This window comes from Lepeophtheirus salmonis, chromosome 3 (assembly GCF_016086655.4).
Source record: "Lepeophtheirus salmonis chromosome 3, UVic_Lsal_1.4, whole genome shotgun sequence".
NCBI lineage: Eukaryota > Metazoa > Arthropoda > Copepoda > Siphonostomatoida > Caligidae > Lepeophtheirus > Lepeophtheirus salmonis.
Genome location: NC_052133.2, coordinates 46,821,485 through 46,835,592, shown reverse-complemented (window position 1 = coordinate 46,835,592; position 14,108 = coordinate 46,821,485). Strand labels below are relative to the sequence as shown.

The window sequence follows — 14,108 nt, the reverse complement described above, 5'->3', positions numbered from 1 at the left end:
ATTTGTAGTCAGAGGACATCTTTAACTTTTTTTTTTCTTCTACAGTTTTGCCAACTAAATCTGATAAGCAGGTTTTCATTAGAATATAAATCAGGCTAGCCAAAATATTCCAAATTTCAAATCCTCACTTTTTGTGTACAAATTGCAATTTCCTTGTCTTAAAATGTATTATTTAATGAACACATTTGTATTTTAAATTGTCTGCTAATAATAGATACTATCATAAAATATTGATATATCATAATCTCTTGGTTATTATAAGATATTAAGATTAAAACTGTGGGTATTTAAACTTTGTAAAAATACTTATATTTAATTAATTTTTATTAAAATAGTCAAAAAATACAAAATTATGAAATATTTTTCCACATGAAACATTCAATTTTTGCAATATTCTAATCCCAAGTACTGTAAACATTTCATTTAACTGTAAGTACAGTAAACATTTCATTTAACTTTATGAAAATATTAACTTGTAAAAATTAAGTTCAAACTTTTGTGTTTTTAATTTACAAAACCCATAATTGTACATTATTTCAAATAAGAACAATATAAAGTTTTATTATGGATCTTATTTGAGATCCATAGTAACTAAAAAATATATGAATATATGGTAAGTGAGAGTTTACATGCAATCCCACACAAAAAAACAGCATTTTTTTATGCAATCTACCTGATTTTTTTTTATTCAAACAGTACAAATTTCTATATTTAGTTTTAATTTATATTCATTAGTTTCATTAAGTTGCATGTGGTTTTAAATTATATGTAATAGTGGTTAAATTAGGGATCATTAAGAATATATATGAATTGTTTTGATGTACAGGGTGTAAAAACTAAAACTGGCTTTCTTGATTTTTTCTGCATATAGCATAACGAAATTACACAATGCTTTTTATCGAGAAATATACATATAACTGATGTTTTAGTAGCCAAAACACCGCCATAGATTCAACAACAAAAGATTTCAAGCCTATTAGTTTTTCATAGTTGCAAAACGGAGGTCGTCATGATTTTGGTGAACAACAATATGGAAATAAGTAATTGTGAGGTCACAATTCAGGGATTGTCCGGAGAAAGAATATGGAGTTGTATAAGGCCTTGATAGATACCAAGAACTCAGTAGCTGCTACTGAGTGTCAAAGGATATATTGCTTCCTAGCTCCTTGGACACTTTGGTATCAAATAAAAATATTTTATTGATAGCAGATAATTGTGTTATTAGAATTAGATCGTATCAACAGTTTTGCAGTGAAAATAAATTGTTCATTTTTAAATTATTTTTTCAAAATAAAATTACTTTAAATTATATCTAGCTATATCAGATATAGCACTGTCCTGATTATATTACTCAAACCTTTATATTTCTAAAAACAAAGGCCCAAAATCATTTGTTAAATGTTTGCTAAATCTTTTGAGCTTCAGGGCTATTTTTTTATCATTTATAAACCTTTCTGATTTCACTTTTTCATATTGATTGATGGGATTGAATATAAATGGTATGAACTCATAATAAACTTATCTTCAAACTTCAATAATTAATTCTAAAGTTTGTGAATAATTCCGAAAGTAATGAAATATATAAATCCCAATACAATTTGATATAGGAAATATATGATGAATTTGCAAAAGTTCTATAGAAGATTGAACAAAATATGACTAACATAAGATATTATAAAGATATTTAAGCCTTTGGGTTACATAAAAACATCATTAAAGTATTGGAGGTTGAAAATTTTTTATTAAAATTTGCCAAACCAAATAGTCAGTGCAGAGCTATAGTTCGTACAGTACAGTTTTACTGCAAATAGAAACGTGTGATTTAAATAATTTTAGATGCTTGAACCTAAATCAAAAGGTACGCTAAACATGGACTACTTTTTTATCAAGTTGAATAGTTATGAAAAGTGAGTTGAATTAAAGATAATTAAGTAATGAGTGTTTGTAAGGAACTTTATGAAGCTGATCTATTTGGTTAATATTATCAGAAAATGGTTAATAAATAAAATTATTTAATTCCTTAAGACAATCAATGCACGATTGTTTTAATTCAATTCTCTCTTTTATTTAATTTCTATGCTGCTAATAGAAAGAAAGAAAAATTACCTTTAGTCGGTCAAAACATACAGGGAGCGGGGATCAAATTGTCGCCAAAATATTTTTCTACAAAAACAACACAAAATATATATTTTTTAACTTTTTTATGGAAAATCAAAACTATGACGAGCATATAGGTATAGAGTAGCCATTCATTCCATATAATCACCGTTGGCATCAATAACGGCCTCAGTACGGCCTTTGAACCGCCTGCAGGCTCTTCTGACCATCTCATTGTCCATGTTGCCGAATACATCCTTGATGGAGTCCATCAGGCTGGCCTTGGTGCTATGGGGATGTCTGTTGGTATGTATCTCGACATAGCCCCAGACAAAATAGTCCAAAGGATTAAGGTCGGGAGAGTTAGGAGGCCACAAATCCTTGGTTAAGACGTCATAACAGTTCTCGGTTAACCACTGCATGGAGATTTTGGACACATGGCAGGGTGCTGAGTCCTGTTGACACACCCAGGGCCTGTCTCTGGCCACCCCTTGGATCCAGTGTAGAACCACTTTCTCCATAACATCCAGGTAGACCTCTGTATTGACCTTTAGACCCGTTTCAAACATGTGGGGAGGCATAACATTACCTTCACTGCTGACCACCCCGAACACTATGACCATTGCAGGGAACTTGGTCTTCATTACCTTCCTCACATGGCTGGTGCAGGTGGCTATCCACCTGTTGTTCTGCTTGTTGACCTTCTGATCTTGACAGAAATTCTTTTCATGAGAGAAAAACCACAGCATCCCGGGCTGCTTTGGGTGCTTGAGCTTGTTGAGCAATTTTGTTGACTTCATCAGCCTGTTGTTCTTTGCCTTCTGGGTCAAGATCTGGCCCACCTGCATCTTGTAGCTCCTGCACCTTAAATCCTCAGATACACAGTCCCTTATTGTTTTCTCATGGCAGCCCAGATCCCTCGCCATGGCCTTCATGGACCTGGTAGGGGCATCCTCAACCATCTTCTTCACCTTGTCGACAAAGTTGGTGTCCCTGACCTTCCTGTCGGCGCCCTCCTCCTTGGGTGCCCTCTGTGTGGTGGCATCAACATCCCAAGCGTCCTCTAGCTTCTTACGGATACACTGAACAGTCCGTAAATTCACTCCTAAGGTTGGAGCAATCGTTGAATTGGAGATTTCACCTCCATTTTAACCAATGCTATGACTACGACGAACCTTGAAAGCTCATCGTTCCACTCTTTATCTCCTCATATGATGACGACATGATGCTAACTAAACAACGTATTGTCAGCTGACGAGAATAGCTTTCCTATTTGGTAACTGGTTTTTATTTGATAATGCCATCTTCAAGTTATCAAGGTTTAAAGTAGGCGACAATCTTATCCCCGCTCCCTGTAGAAAGGGAACTATGGAGTATATGTTCTATTTATAAATTGTTTTTTACTGACGTCATAAATTGTATTATAACTGAAGGAGACAGACTAAGAGATCTTGGAGTTTCAAAATTGATAGTGTTACTACATAAAATCGACAAATTTCCAATTTATCTTGAATAAACTCTATTAAATGGCTTTAAGAATGGGAAAAATACTTGAAGTAATAGCCATAAGCAAAAAAAAAGTGATATTTTTATTAGGAGTAATATTTCGTGGTATGAAAAACTAAAGGGGAAATGACATTGAGGACTATTAATAAATAGTATAACTATTTGACTGAGCGATGTCTTGTATATCTAAGGGTTGCTAATAGAAAGAAATCAAAAACTGAATGTTGAGATGATCGTTGAATCATTGCATAACCCATATTAAAACTCTGCCAAAAGATGGTTTAGGTATACAGTCACTCGAGAAGTGCCTTGTGTGCAGTTTCTGCAAACCTTCTCCTGAGAGGATAGTCCTGCTTCTATAGAATGTCCAAAAAAAAAGAACCTCTGGAGTTTACTATTACTACGCTAAAGATTTTTAACTATGATGGTAGAAAAAAAGATTTTTTGGTATGTTCTCTGCGGGAAAATAGGATACTAATTCACGCTACAATTATGAAGATTCGGCAAATTATTTATGCAAGGAGATGTTATAAAGACAACAAGGATAATTATTCAGAGTGTTTTAAAAAAATTTAAAAATAGTCGTTGGGTGTTGGTTATTTTTGCAACGGGATTATTCGAAATATTATGGGCATATAATTTTTGTTTCGTGGAATTATATTTATGGTGCTGTTTTTATTTTTTGACAAAATCACTGATAAACATAATGATATTTGGATAATATCAAAGTAATGTGTACTGAAAATCACATTAAATGACACAAGGTATAAAATTATTTTTATTTAATTGACCAATTAAAAACGGGAAAAGTAAAATAATTAAAAAAAAATATCTTATTCATTCTATTGTAATAGTTAATTTTTATTTATATTATAGAAATCATATTATTTAACCTATTAATAACATATTTTTAATACATTTAAGCTGCTCATTAGAGGGATTAATTTTTAATAGACTTTAAGGTGTATGTACTTTTATTTATAGGTCCCATTTTGACATTCAATATTTCATAATATGAAAGAAAAAAGGGATTTAAAAATTATAAAGCTTAGTTATTTAGCTTCCAAAATAGCTGATAGACACAATGCTGACGTCATGCGAAAATTTTCTATGGAGTATAATTGAAATCATCCTTTGTATTAAAATATTGCCAACACTTAATCCATTTTTCTTTTATTCACATAGCAAAATTACATACAAATGAAAACAAATCTGCTACTAACTGCATTAAAAAAATCTTATTAGCCTCTGCTTATAGCACTTTTAATTTAAGTGTGTAAGAACTTTATTAATCCCCTAAAGTAATAGAAAAATAAATGATGCATTAATTTAAAACGATAAATTATAGCATCTTTATTTTAATTATTTAAAGATTTTAAAAATAAATATGTAGGGGAAACCCGTGTGCATTCAAACAGTGGATGTTTACAAAGACTCCATTTATTCACAAGAAATAAAGATTAAACTTGTCTGATCTGGATCAAACTTATCTATTATACCTTCTTATTGAAAACTGCACTATCTGCAAAATATTGTGTTTTGAGTAAATTGCTGCTATAAGTTGGAAGCTTGCTAACTATCTATAAAATCCATAGACGAAAATATTGGTTTAGTATTTATTATCTTATGAGTCTTTTTTTTTGTTGAAAGATGTTAAAAACAATTTATCAAAACTTTGGTAAGTAAGGATTTTTGTTGCATAGGTCATGTATACAAATAATTTTGCTCCGCCTTTTATATACCTATAGAACATTACATCATCGATTACCAAATGTGTTCAAAATATGTGCTAGAAAATGGAAGTTGTTTTTTTCACTTGGCGATCTGAAGAGGATTTTTTATCATGTAAAGTTATTATCATAATGGTTTATTAAGAAAATATGAATTGTTGATTTTTGGACACCATAAAAGTAGAAATTTTGGGATTGTTAAAGGAAATTTTGTTGACTGGTGTTATTTTTATGAGATGTACTCAATGATTTGCAATTGTTCCTAGTTACCAAACATAACAAAAAGTACCTTTCTTTATTTTTCGTCAACAACTATTACTTCAACTATAGTTAAACTTTGATTTATTATGATTGATTAATCAAGAAAGTTACAAATTATTTAACACATCTGAAATCCCTTAAATGATTCAAAAAATGTGCAAAATATTTCATCAGATAAGCTGAAAAGTATAAGCTATAAAACTACAATTTTTAATCATAGCATCATATTTGTAACGGTAAAAAATACCTAAAAATGGCCAACTTTGACTCAAAAATAGCTATTTTTCCAAATTTAAATGGTCTGTTCTACTTCAAATAACAGCCTGAGAGGCTTTAAATCTTGCCAAAGTAAGTTTATCAATTGTTTTCAGCAGAAAGGGGGGAGAAAGTCTTATCAGAAAACAAGAAAGTTATTACTTGGCATTAGAGATGAATCTTTCTCTAAATTTTAAAAACACATTGGTGGTAAATAACTGCCCCCATTGAAAAATCCTAAAAACATGTGGTCATTATATATTAATATCATTGACGTCATGATAAAGAAATATATATTATTTTTATTAGCCAAATTAAACTTTATTTAGGCTTAAATTTTTAAATATTTACGGGCCTTCAAGACACTTAAATTTTTTTTTCAAAATTTTTTGATAATAAACTTTCATATTTTACAATAATAGTAGTGAAATTGATGCCTTGTAGAGGGTGTCTAAAAATTTTGGACTTTTTTAAGGACTTATAACAGGATCAAGACGGAGAGTTGGGCCCATGTTAAGAACCCTACTTGACATTCAATACATGTTATTTTATAAAACGAGGTGGTATTTTTTTCTACAAAATGAAGTCCATTTATATATTCAAAAGTTTTGTTTGGAGGTCACAAGTTGTGGAAGGAAAGATTATCTTATTTTTCTTTGTATACTATTTGGCTATAAAATGAATTTGACAGCATTCTTATACATATAGTATGTACAAATAAAGTTATATGAAAATAACCATATAGAAGTTATAAGATTTGAAAAAATATAGAACTAGAAAAAACGTCATATTTTTTTTTTGTGGTACGACAGAAGCACAAGGCAAAAAAAAAAAGTTTTTAATTAATTCAAATATGTGTACATGAATGATTTTAGTTTTGTAGACAAAGATATTACTGGTAAATATAGTCTACATACATATATAGCATAGTTGAAAGAAGATATTATAAATGCATAAATTAAATCTAACTTCGTATGTTATTTTCTTAAATTTTATAAATAAAATATGTATCCATGTTCTTTTTACAACATGGAGAGAAATTTTTAAAAAATATGGGAATAATATAATTTCCATATTATTTTGCAAAATGTATCATTTTTTTACCGATATGGATTGGTGAAGGACAGAAATGGAATTAAATTTAGCCAAATCTGTAGCAAACTTCCAAGCTGCGATGTTATCATCTGGAATTTTAGTCATAAAAATAGTAGAATGAGTAGTTACATCAATGAGAATCCCTCTTAAATCCACCTCTATTATTGTTTTGGAAGTTTGCAGGAAATGTTTTGTATTTGTAATTTTTTTTAAATCAAAATTTTTATGTCAAGACTTTGCTTATTTTTTCGTTATTCTAGTTGTTTTTTTTTAAGATTATTGTTGTTTTTTTCAATTTTTATGCACTACGTGTTAGTCGTTTTAAACACGTTTTTTTAGTGCATTTTAATATTTTCTTGTCCTTTTTACCTAAGAAAGTAATTTTGTTTATACAGAAGATCCCCACATAATGCAGTTGCTTTTTGTAGACCACAAAACGTAAATGTTTAGCTTTAGAGGTTAAATTTATGTTACTTGAGTTAAAAAATATCATAAAACCACTATTTCAAAAAATTGGCAAACACTGATTAAGTATTGTGATTGTTACTATTCAATTTCATGAAATTATCAAACTCTCTTCAAGATACAGTTTTGTATACTTTTTTTTTTTAACTCAATATAAAAAAAGGTTAGTTTTTCATCTCAAATAGTAATTATCTTAAAATTAAATGTTGACCACTTAAACAGAATAAAGGAGTCATGAAACAACCATTTCTATTTTCCTTTTGGTCTTAAACTGAAACTTGCAAATATTCTAAGTACCTTAATTGTTAGAACAGTAGAGCTTCAACAACATCATTTTTTTTAACCCCGTAGAATATGTTCTAGATTAGTTTTGCGTATCTATAATTAATTCAGAATGAGCTCAAAATATTCTTTTTTTATCTCAACTTTAGCCAATTGTTTTTATCTGACTGACTTTTAAAATGCTTCGATCTCTATTTTATTTCTTATGGCTCTCATTGCGTCTTCCAAACCAAGAGGTGAAGAAATAATTTCTTTTTCTTCGGTATAGTTAGTAACTTTTCGAAATCCGTTTCCTGAGTCATGTTTTTTTTAGTTTTTGGTATCGGAAGAAGAAGGAGATCTATAAGAATCATTATCATTGCCCATAATTATTTTTATCTTGATTATCAGCTAGAGGCACGTATTATTTACTTTGTCTATTCAATTGAATACGTATGACCATATATAGTTTTGCAAAGATTAAATTCATTTTATGAAAGAGTCCTTATCTTCAATACCTGCTTCAATCTAGCTTCAGAAGGAGACATATATATTGGTGGTGTATTTCTTGTCCGAAAAGTCTCCTATCTCAACATATGGCGATTGAAAGGCAACAAATTTTGTTGTTGGTACTTTTGATCTTTATCTACAAATTTTTTTATACAAAATAGTCCAAAGGGTTTAGATCAAATATTTGTATGTTTTTAGACTTCAATCTCTTCTTTGAGATATATAAATTCCAAAACTCCATTTACTGTTCCAGCGAATCTTAAAAAAACACTTATTTCTACCATGGCATTTTTGAGGCGTCTGTAATATTATTTTTTGTTTAACTTTATGCTAATTATATTCTAGACACTTATGTAAAGCCTAATTTTTTATACAAAATTCTTAAATGTAATGCAAAGCCTGAGCTTTGAAGATTTTAAAAAATATTTTTGTAATATTAATTTTAATTTATCTAATGACAAACAAAGTCACAAAATTTTGGCCTTTTTAAAGCCATTGAAAAAACACATGCACAATTTAATTTTCAAATGTGGCTCCAAAGGTTGGTTAACTTATAAATAATTAATTGCCTCTGGGTTTTTTTAAATGGACCCTTAAATCTTTAGTAAAATTACAAACAATAAAAATAAAGCAAGCCCATTACAGTCACATTCTAATTTTTATCATCACCCAAGGAAAATAAATTAAACTACCTACGGTTAGAAACATGTATGTACGTAGAAAAATATTTCTTCAAATAATATTTAAATATGAGATGTTATCGTATATAATATGCCAACGTTTTGTATATTTGATTAACTCTGTAACCAAATCTTGGATTTTGTATAAGTTTTAATGATAATAAATGATGAAATAATTTTCAAATAACAATGAAAACATGTATATTGGAAGATGAAACATCTCCTTACTTGCTTTGATTGTCAGTTTTGAAAAGATTACGAAAGTTAAAGGAGAAGAAGGAACTTTTAAAAAATGATTGCTCTTTTAAAGGTGCTTAAAAAAATAATTAAAATATGGTTAGTAATTTTCTAAGTAAACTTCTACCAATAATAGTCGGGAAACTTCTTCGAATTACCAATCATTCAAAAACTACTTATAATGTATATAAAATATTTTGTTTTTTACCTGCAATCCGATTATATCCGTGTATACACGTGTATTGAGCAACTGCCTTCCAAACAGTCGAACCATTTAACATTGCAACACTTGCATGAGGGAAAGTAATGGGATCACCACATGCAATTGGTTGACACTGCGGTGTCTCCCCCGTCCATTTACCTTGAGCATTGCATAACCGTGTAGCATTCCCTAAAAAATAGAAATTTATTTAAAAAACATAAATTAAAATTGAATGAAGACAATTACCCGAAAAATTATGAAACAAAATTCAGTAAGTAATGTTAGGCAAAATAAAAAGGAGAGATCAACTATAACAGGGTTCGCAACAGGGTTTGATGTGTTAGCCAAAACAAGATCACTACGTTAATGAACATTGGCTTTTACAGATTAATATATATAATAAACATGATAAAAGTAATTGACGTTTGAATATTTTTGTGTATAAATATTATAATTGTAATGACTAATTTGCTCGTGAATTCATAGTCATATTCTTACAAGTCCCATCCAGACTGATTGTGATAATCCTCATTATATGATTTATTTTCACCCTGTTGATATGACCATTCCAAAAACACGAAGCCCCAATTGTTTTAGTACCGCAAATCCTGGTGGCAATTTAATCCATAATTGCGCTATAGAAGATGATTACTTGAACATGTTATTTTATTAATCACTTAATTGCAAGTTAATCAACTCGATTTGCAATCTGGAAACATTTGCTTCTTTTTAGAAACTGGTAAAACTTGTCATTCCTTACACCATTCGGCAGGGATGAAAATGACTAATTTACTAGTTAAAATACCCAATCACAATTATCGAAGTTTTGAAATTTCTAATCAAACAATCAGATAAAGCCTACAATAAGATATATTTGGTCATTAAAACTATTTGCACTACCACTTTGATTAATATTTACTTTGAGTTGGGAATAAAAAAAGTATATATGCTTCAAGGTTGCTTTTGAATATACTCTTTCGCACTGAAAGCTTTAACTTCGATGTCTTACTTTTTATCTCGCCGTTTCTTATTCAAATTTTTCAAATGGCCAAAAATGCCTATATGCCAGTTTTATTGCCCAAAAATTATTTAAACTATTCCATTGGAGAGGTTTGGTCTGTAGTTGTCAAAAAATCAAGTATACTTTACATTACATCCCATAGAAATTTGATTATTTATCTCTGGCAAAACAATCTCATGTCATTGTGGGATGGAATATAGTGTATTTTTTTTGCTTGGTTTTTGGTTTTTTAGTTGGTAATATTAGAATGGATTTTCATTTCCTCAGCTGTTGTCATTAGTATTTAACTTCTGAGCAGTGAACATCCTTTTCTAGAACATTCAATTATATTCAAAACCTAATTGAATTGAACATTCGCGTGTGTTCATAAAAGACGGAGATTCACTCTGAGGATTTGTTGCAGTGCTACAATTTTAAGTCCTTATTGGACTCAAAGCATAATTAAGGATCAACATACTAGTTATTCCTGCTAATTGTCCTTATTCAGCTGATTGTAGCTAATCTAATAAAACGTCATAACAGCGTATCTGCTTTCCTTCGAAACATTTATCAAAATGTCATGGTTACCAGGGTGATTTTCATTTGCTGTTGTTTTTAACATGCAAAAAATAAAAAAATTGACACACTAATCATTGACCTCATTCTCCGTTAACCAATCTTGAATTTCTCCATGGTTTGCAGCAAACTTCACTCATAAATAACACACAGTATTTATAGACTGACTTCATTGTAACATCGTATTCCTCTCTGATTTACTGGACAAAACACTATTGTTGAATAAAACAAAAAAATTCGTGGGCTGGACTTGGCCCACAAACCGCCTATTGAGAATCTCTGAACAAATGACTATTTTTATATTAGTAAAATAGCTATAAAATAAAAGAAAAAGTTAAATTAATACAATTAAAAACCAAAATTGGCATTAGATAGAGGCCAAATATTTCCCTAAAATTATTTTGCCTAAAGAATTAACACTAAATTAAATTACTTTGTGTTATCTATCTTAAACTCAAATTATTTAAAAAATGTAGAAAAGTTACCCCATAGAATAAATCCGGGATTGCAATGATAGGTGGCTCTTGATCCATAGACGTAGCTTCCTTTAAAGTTGGATACTTCTATAAAGCCATCTTTGGTGGAAGAAGGATGATCACATTGTACTTCTATTGAAAGAAAATGAGATGATAAGGAGGTGGTTTTTTTCTCTCTACATAATAATAATGTGTACAACAGACAATGGAAATCAAATTTTATATTTTGGTTATGTCATTTGTTTTTATTATTTTTATTTTTTGTACAAATCAGGAATTTCAATGTCCTTGCTTCATTAGTGTGTAGCTTTTCATTTGAAATAAAAAAAATATCAATATATTTTTCACGTCATAGCTGCCAAAAAAATCACAAATATATATTATTATGTTATTCATTTTTGTTTGCTGTCTAACAAAGGATCTATTTGGAGAGGAGTTGGAAAAGAGAGACCAACTATACGAAAAATTATTCTATAGAATTGAGTAAAATTACAGCACGAATGATTTGTGATGTTGAACTAATATTAGTTATGTCATTTTTTACTGAGATTTATTAGATACAAAATTAGTCCATTCAAATTTTCAAAATTGGAAAATGTATTAACAAAAAAACGACCAAATTTCCTTTTTTAAATAATTAAATATGCCAAATGGTAGCATATAAATCTGTATTATTGGAGTGATAATATTTAGTTTGTCAATATAAAATAAAACTTGAACGGAAATTAAGAAGAGGAGAAAATCCCAATTAATTTTTTTACTACATATAAACATATACATATTAGAATCAGTTGGAGGATTGTGTTCCAATTTGTGAAATGAGTTGAGATACCCAAGAATTTAACCAATGGTATATAACCTTTATTTGATTTAAGAGACTTATGTTAGTCCCAATATGGCCCATTACAAATAAAATTTATCATTATATTTTAATAAAGATCAATTTTGGCATACTTTAAGTGAAATTTACTGCACTTCGAAGGGGTAAATCAGAATAATTTGCAGATGTAAATTGATGATAGTTGAAGAAAATGTACTAATGTTATCCACTCTCAATTTTGAGAAAAGTCAATATATCTTGATTTTGTGTTGCCAGGCCATAGCACAAACACACAAAAAGAAATAATTCTCCTGAATTCAGTTTATGTGTGTTTGTTTCCCGATCACGTTTAAGAAATGATATTAACATATAACATTTAAATGAAAGTCACTAATTAATTTTAATTAAAGAGGGAGTGAAAAAAAGAGACCTTCCATACGATCTCTGCGACACTCTCAAATGAACAATTAAATATTGAAGGATCCAGAAACAATATGGGAGGTCATTGTTCGATCCGTATCTCACACTTAAGTAGTCCTAGCTGAGATACTGGGTCACCTTTGGATTGTAATATATATAGAGAGAGTCACCCTGTAAGGACTACAACAAAAACAAAACACTTTGCCCATGTTTTACGTAACTGCAAGGAACTTCAATCGATATGGTCGTTAATGTCTAATAGACTCACTCACTATCTAGGGAGAAGGCTAACCCAAGATTTTTTTTTTTTTTTATGTTTTAAAGACGGGGCTCTTCCATTCAAAATTGCATTCAAATCTATTGCAAAATTACAAAATATGATTACAAGGTCCAATTTTGATAATATTAAACTCCACACAAATATAACCTACATTGTTATTAGCGAATTTAGCTTTTTAAAATCTGTTTTATATTTTTAGATGATTATTTCACTAATTTGTCTAATTCTGTTTTTCTTTAGGTGTGGTTTTTTTATTTTTTTTATCACCTCCCTTATTTCTTTTCTTTGTTAAGATTTTATTTATAATATGTAGTGTCGACTTATTTTCTTTTACGTTTATAGTACTCTGACTGTGTAATAATAATGAAATATTGCAGGTATTATCTATTTTATTTAAAGTTAAAAAAAAAATACATATATATTTAAATATAGCTGTACTTTAACAACAAGTATTATCTGCAAATTTTCAAATAACTTAAAATATATATGAACTAAATTAAAAAAAATATAGAGAGGGGGAATTTGTAGTATTGGAGTGATAATATTAACTTTTGGTTGTTAAAGTTGAGACACGATGTCACGTATTCTAATTATTAATTATGTACATCAAAATATTCCTTCTAGCCAGGGTTAATTTTATTTGGTTACGTCAAATTTTTCGATTAAATTTCGTTCTGTCTTTGCCACATTTTATATCGTCTTTAATTGGTTAAGAAAAAAAAAGATATGATATATATTGACAAAAATAAATATTGCATTTCGTCTTCCTCTCATAATCTTGATGCCAAAAAATTTGTTAGTAAAAACAATTAGTCTAGTGATAGGAGGAAAATTTATATTGGTTCTGGCCATTTAAAGAGACAATTTTTTTTTTCAAGGTGGTGTAACTTCATTTGCAACAAATGTAAACATTTCTTCACAATCAATGCAAAAAGCTTAGCAAACCACATAAAACAGATTTTTAATACTAACAAATAAGCAAAAAAGAAAAACTCATCGAAATATTAAACATTGTGCCTTTTAAAAAAATGTAGAAATAAGAAACATCAAAACTATAAATGACGATAGAAAGAACCAAACAATAATTGAAATTCAAAATATCATTAGTACAAAAATAGTCCTCCAGTTGACTAAATTATTAGTCCATTATATAATAACATTGATGTATAAATTAATGATGGGGATTATGTCTGTAAAGTTTATTCTTTCTTATTCCTTTTTGAATATTTTATGTGCT

At 29.3% G+C, this 14,108-nt stretch overlaps 1 protein-coding gene across 1 annotated transcript in view; it reads right to left on the bottom strand.

Annotated features, from left to right (window-relative positions):
- LOC121115384 (uncharacterized) overlaps positions 1-14,108 on the bottom strand; it is a 286,411-nt gene that overhangs the window by 22,925 nt on the left and 249,378 nt on the right. Inside the window, exons 8-9 of the mRNA XM_071887445.1 lie at positions 11,361-11,483; positions 9,306-9,488 (exon numbers count right to left, since the gene is read on the bottom strand). Coding sequence (XP_071743546.1) covers positions 9,306-9,488; positions 11,361-11,483 — 306 coding nt within the window. The remainder of the gene's footprint in view (positions 1-9,305; positions 9,489-11,360; positions 11,484-14,108) is intronic.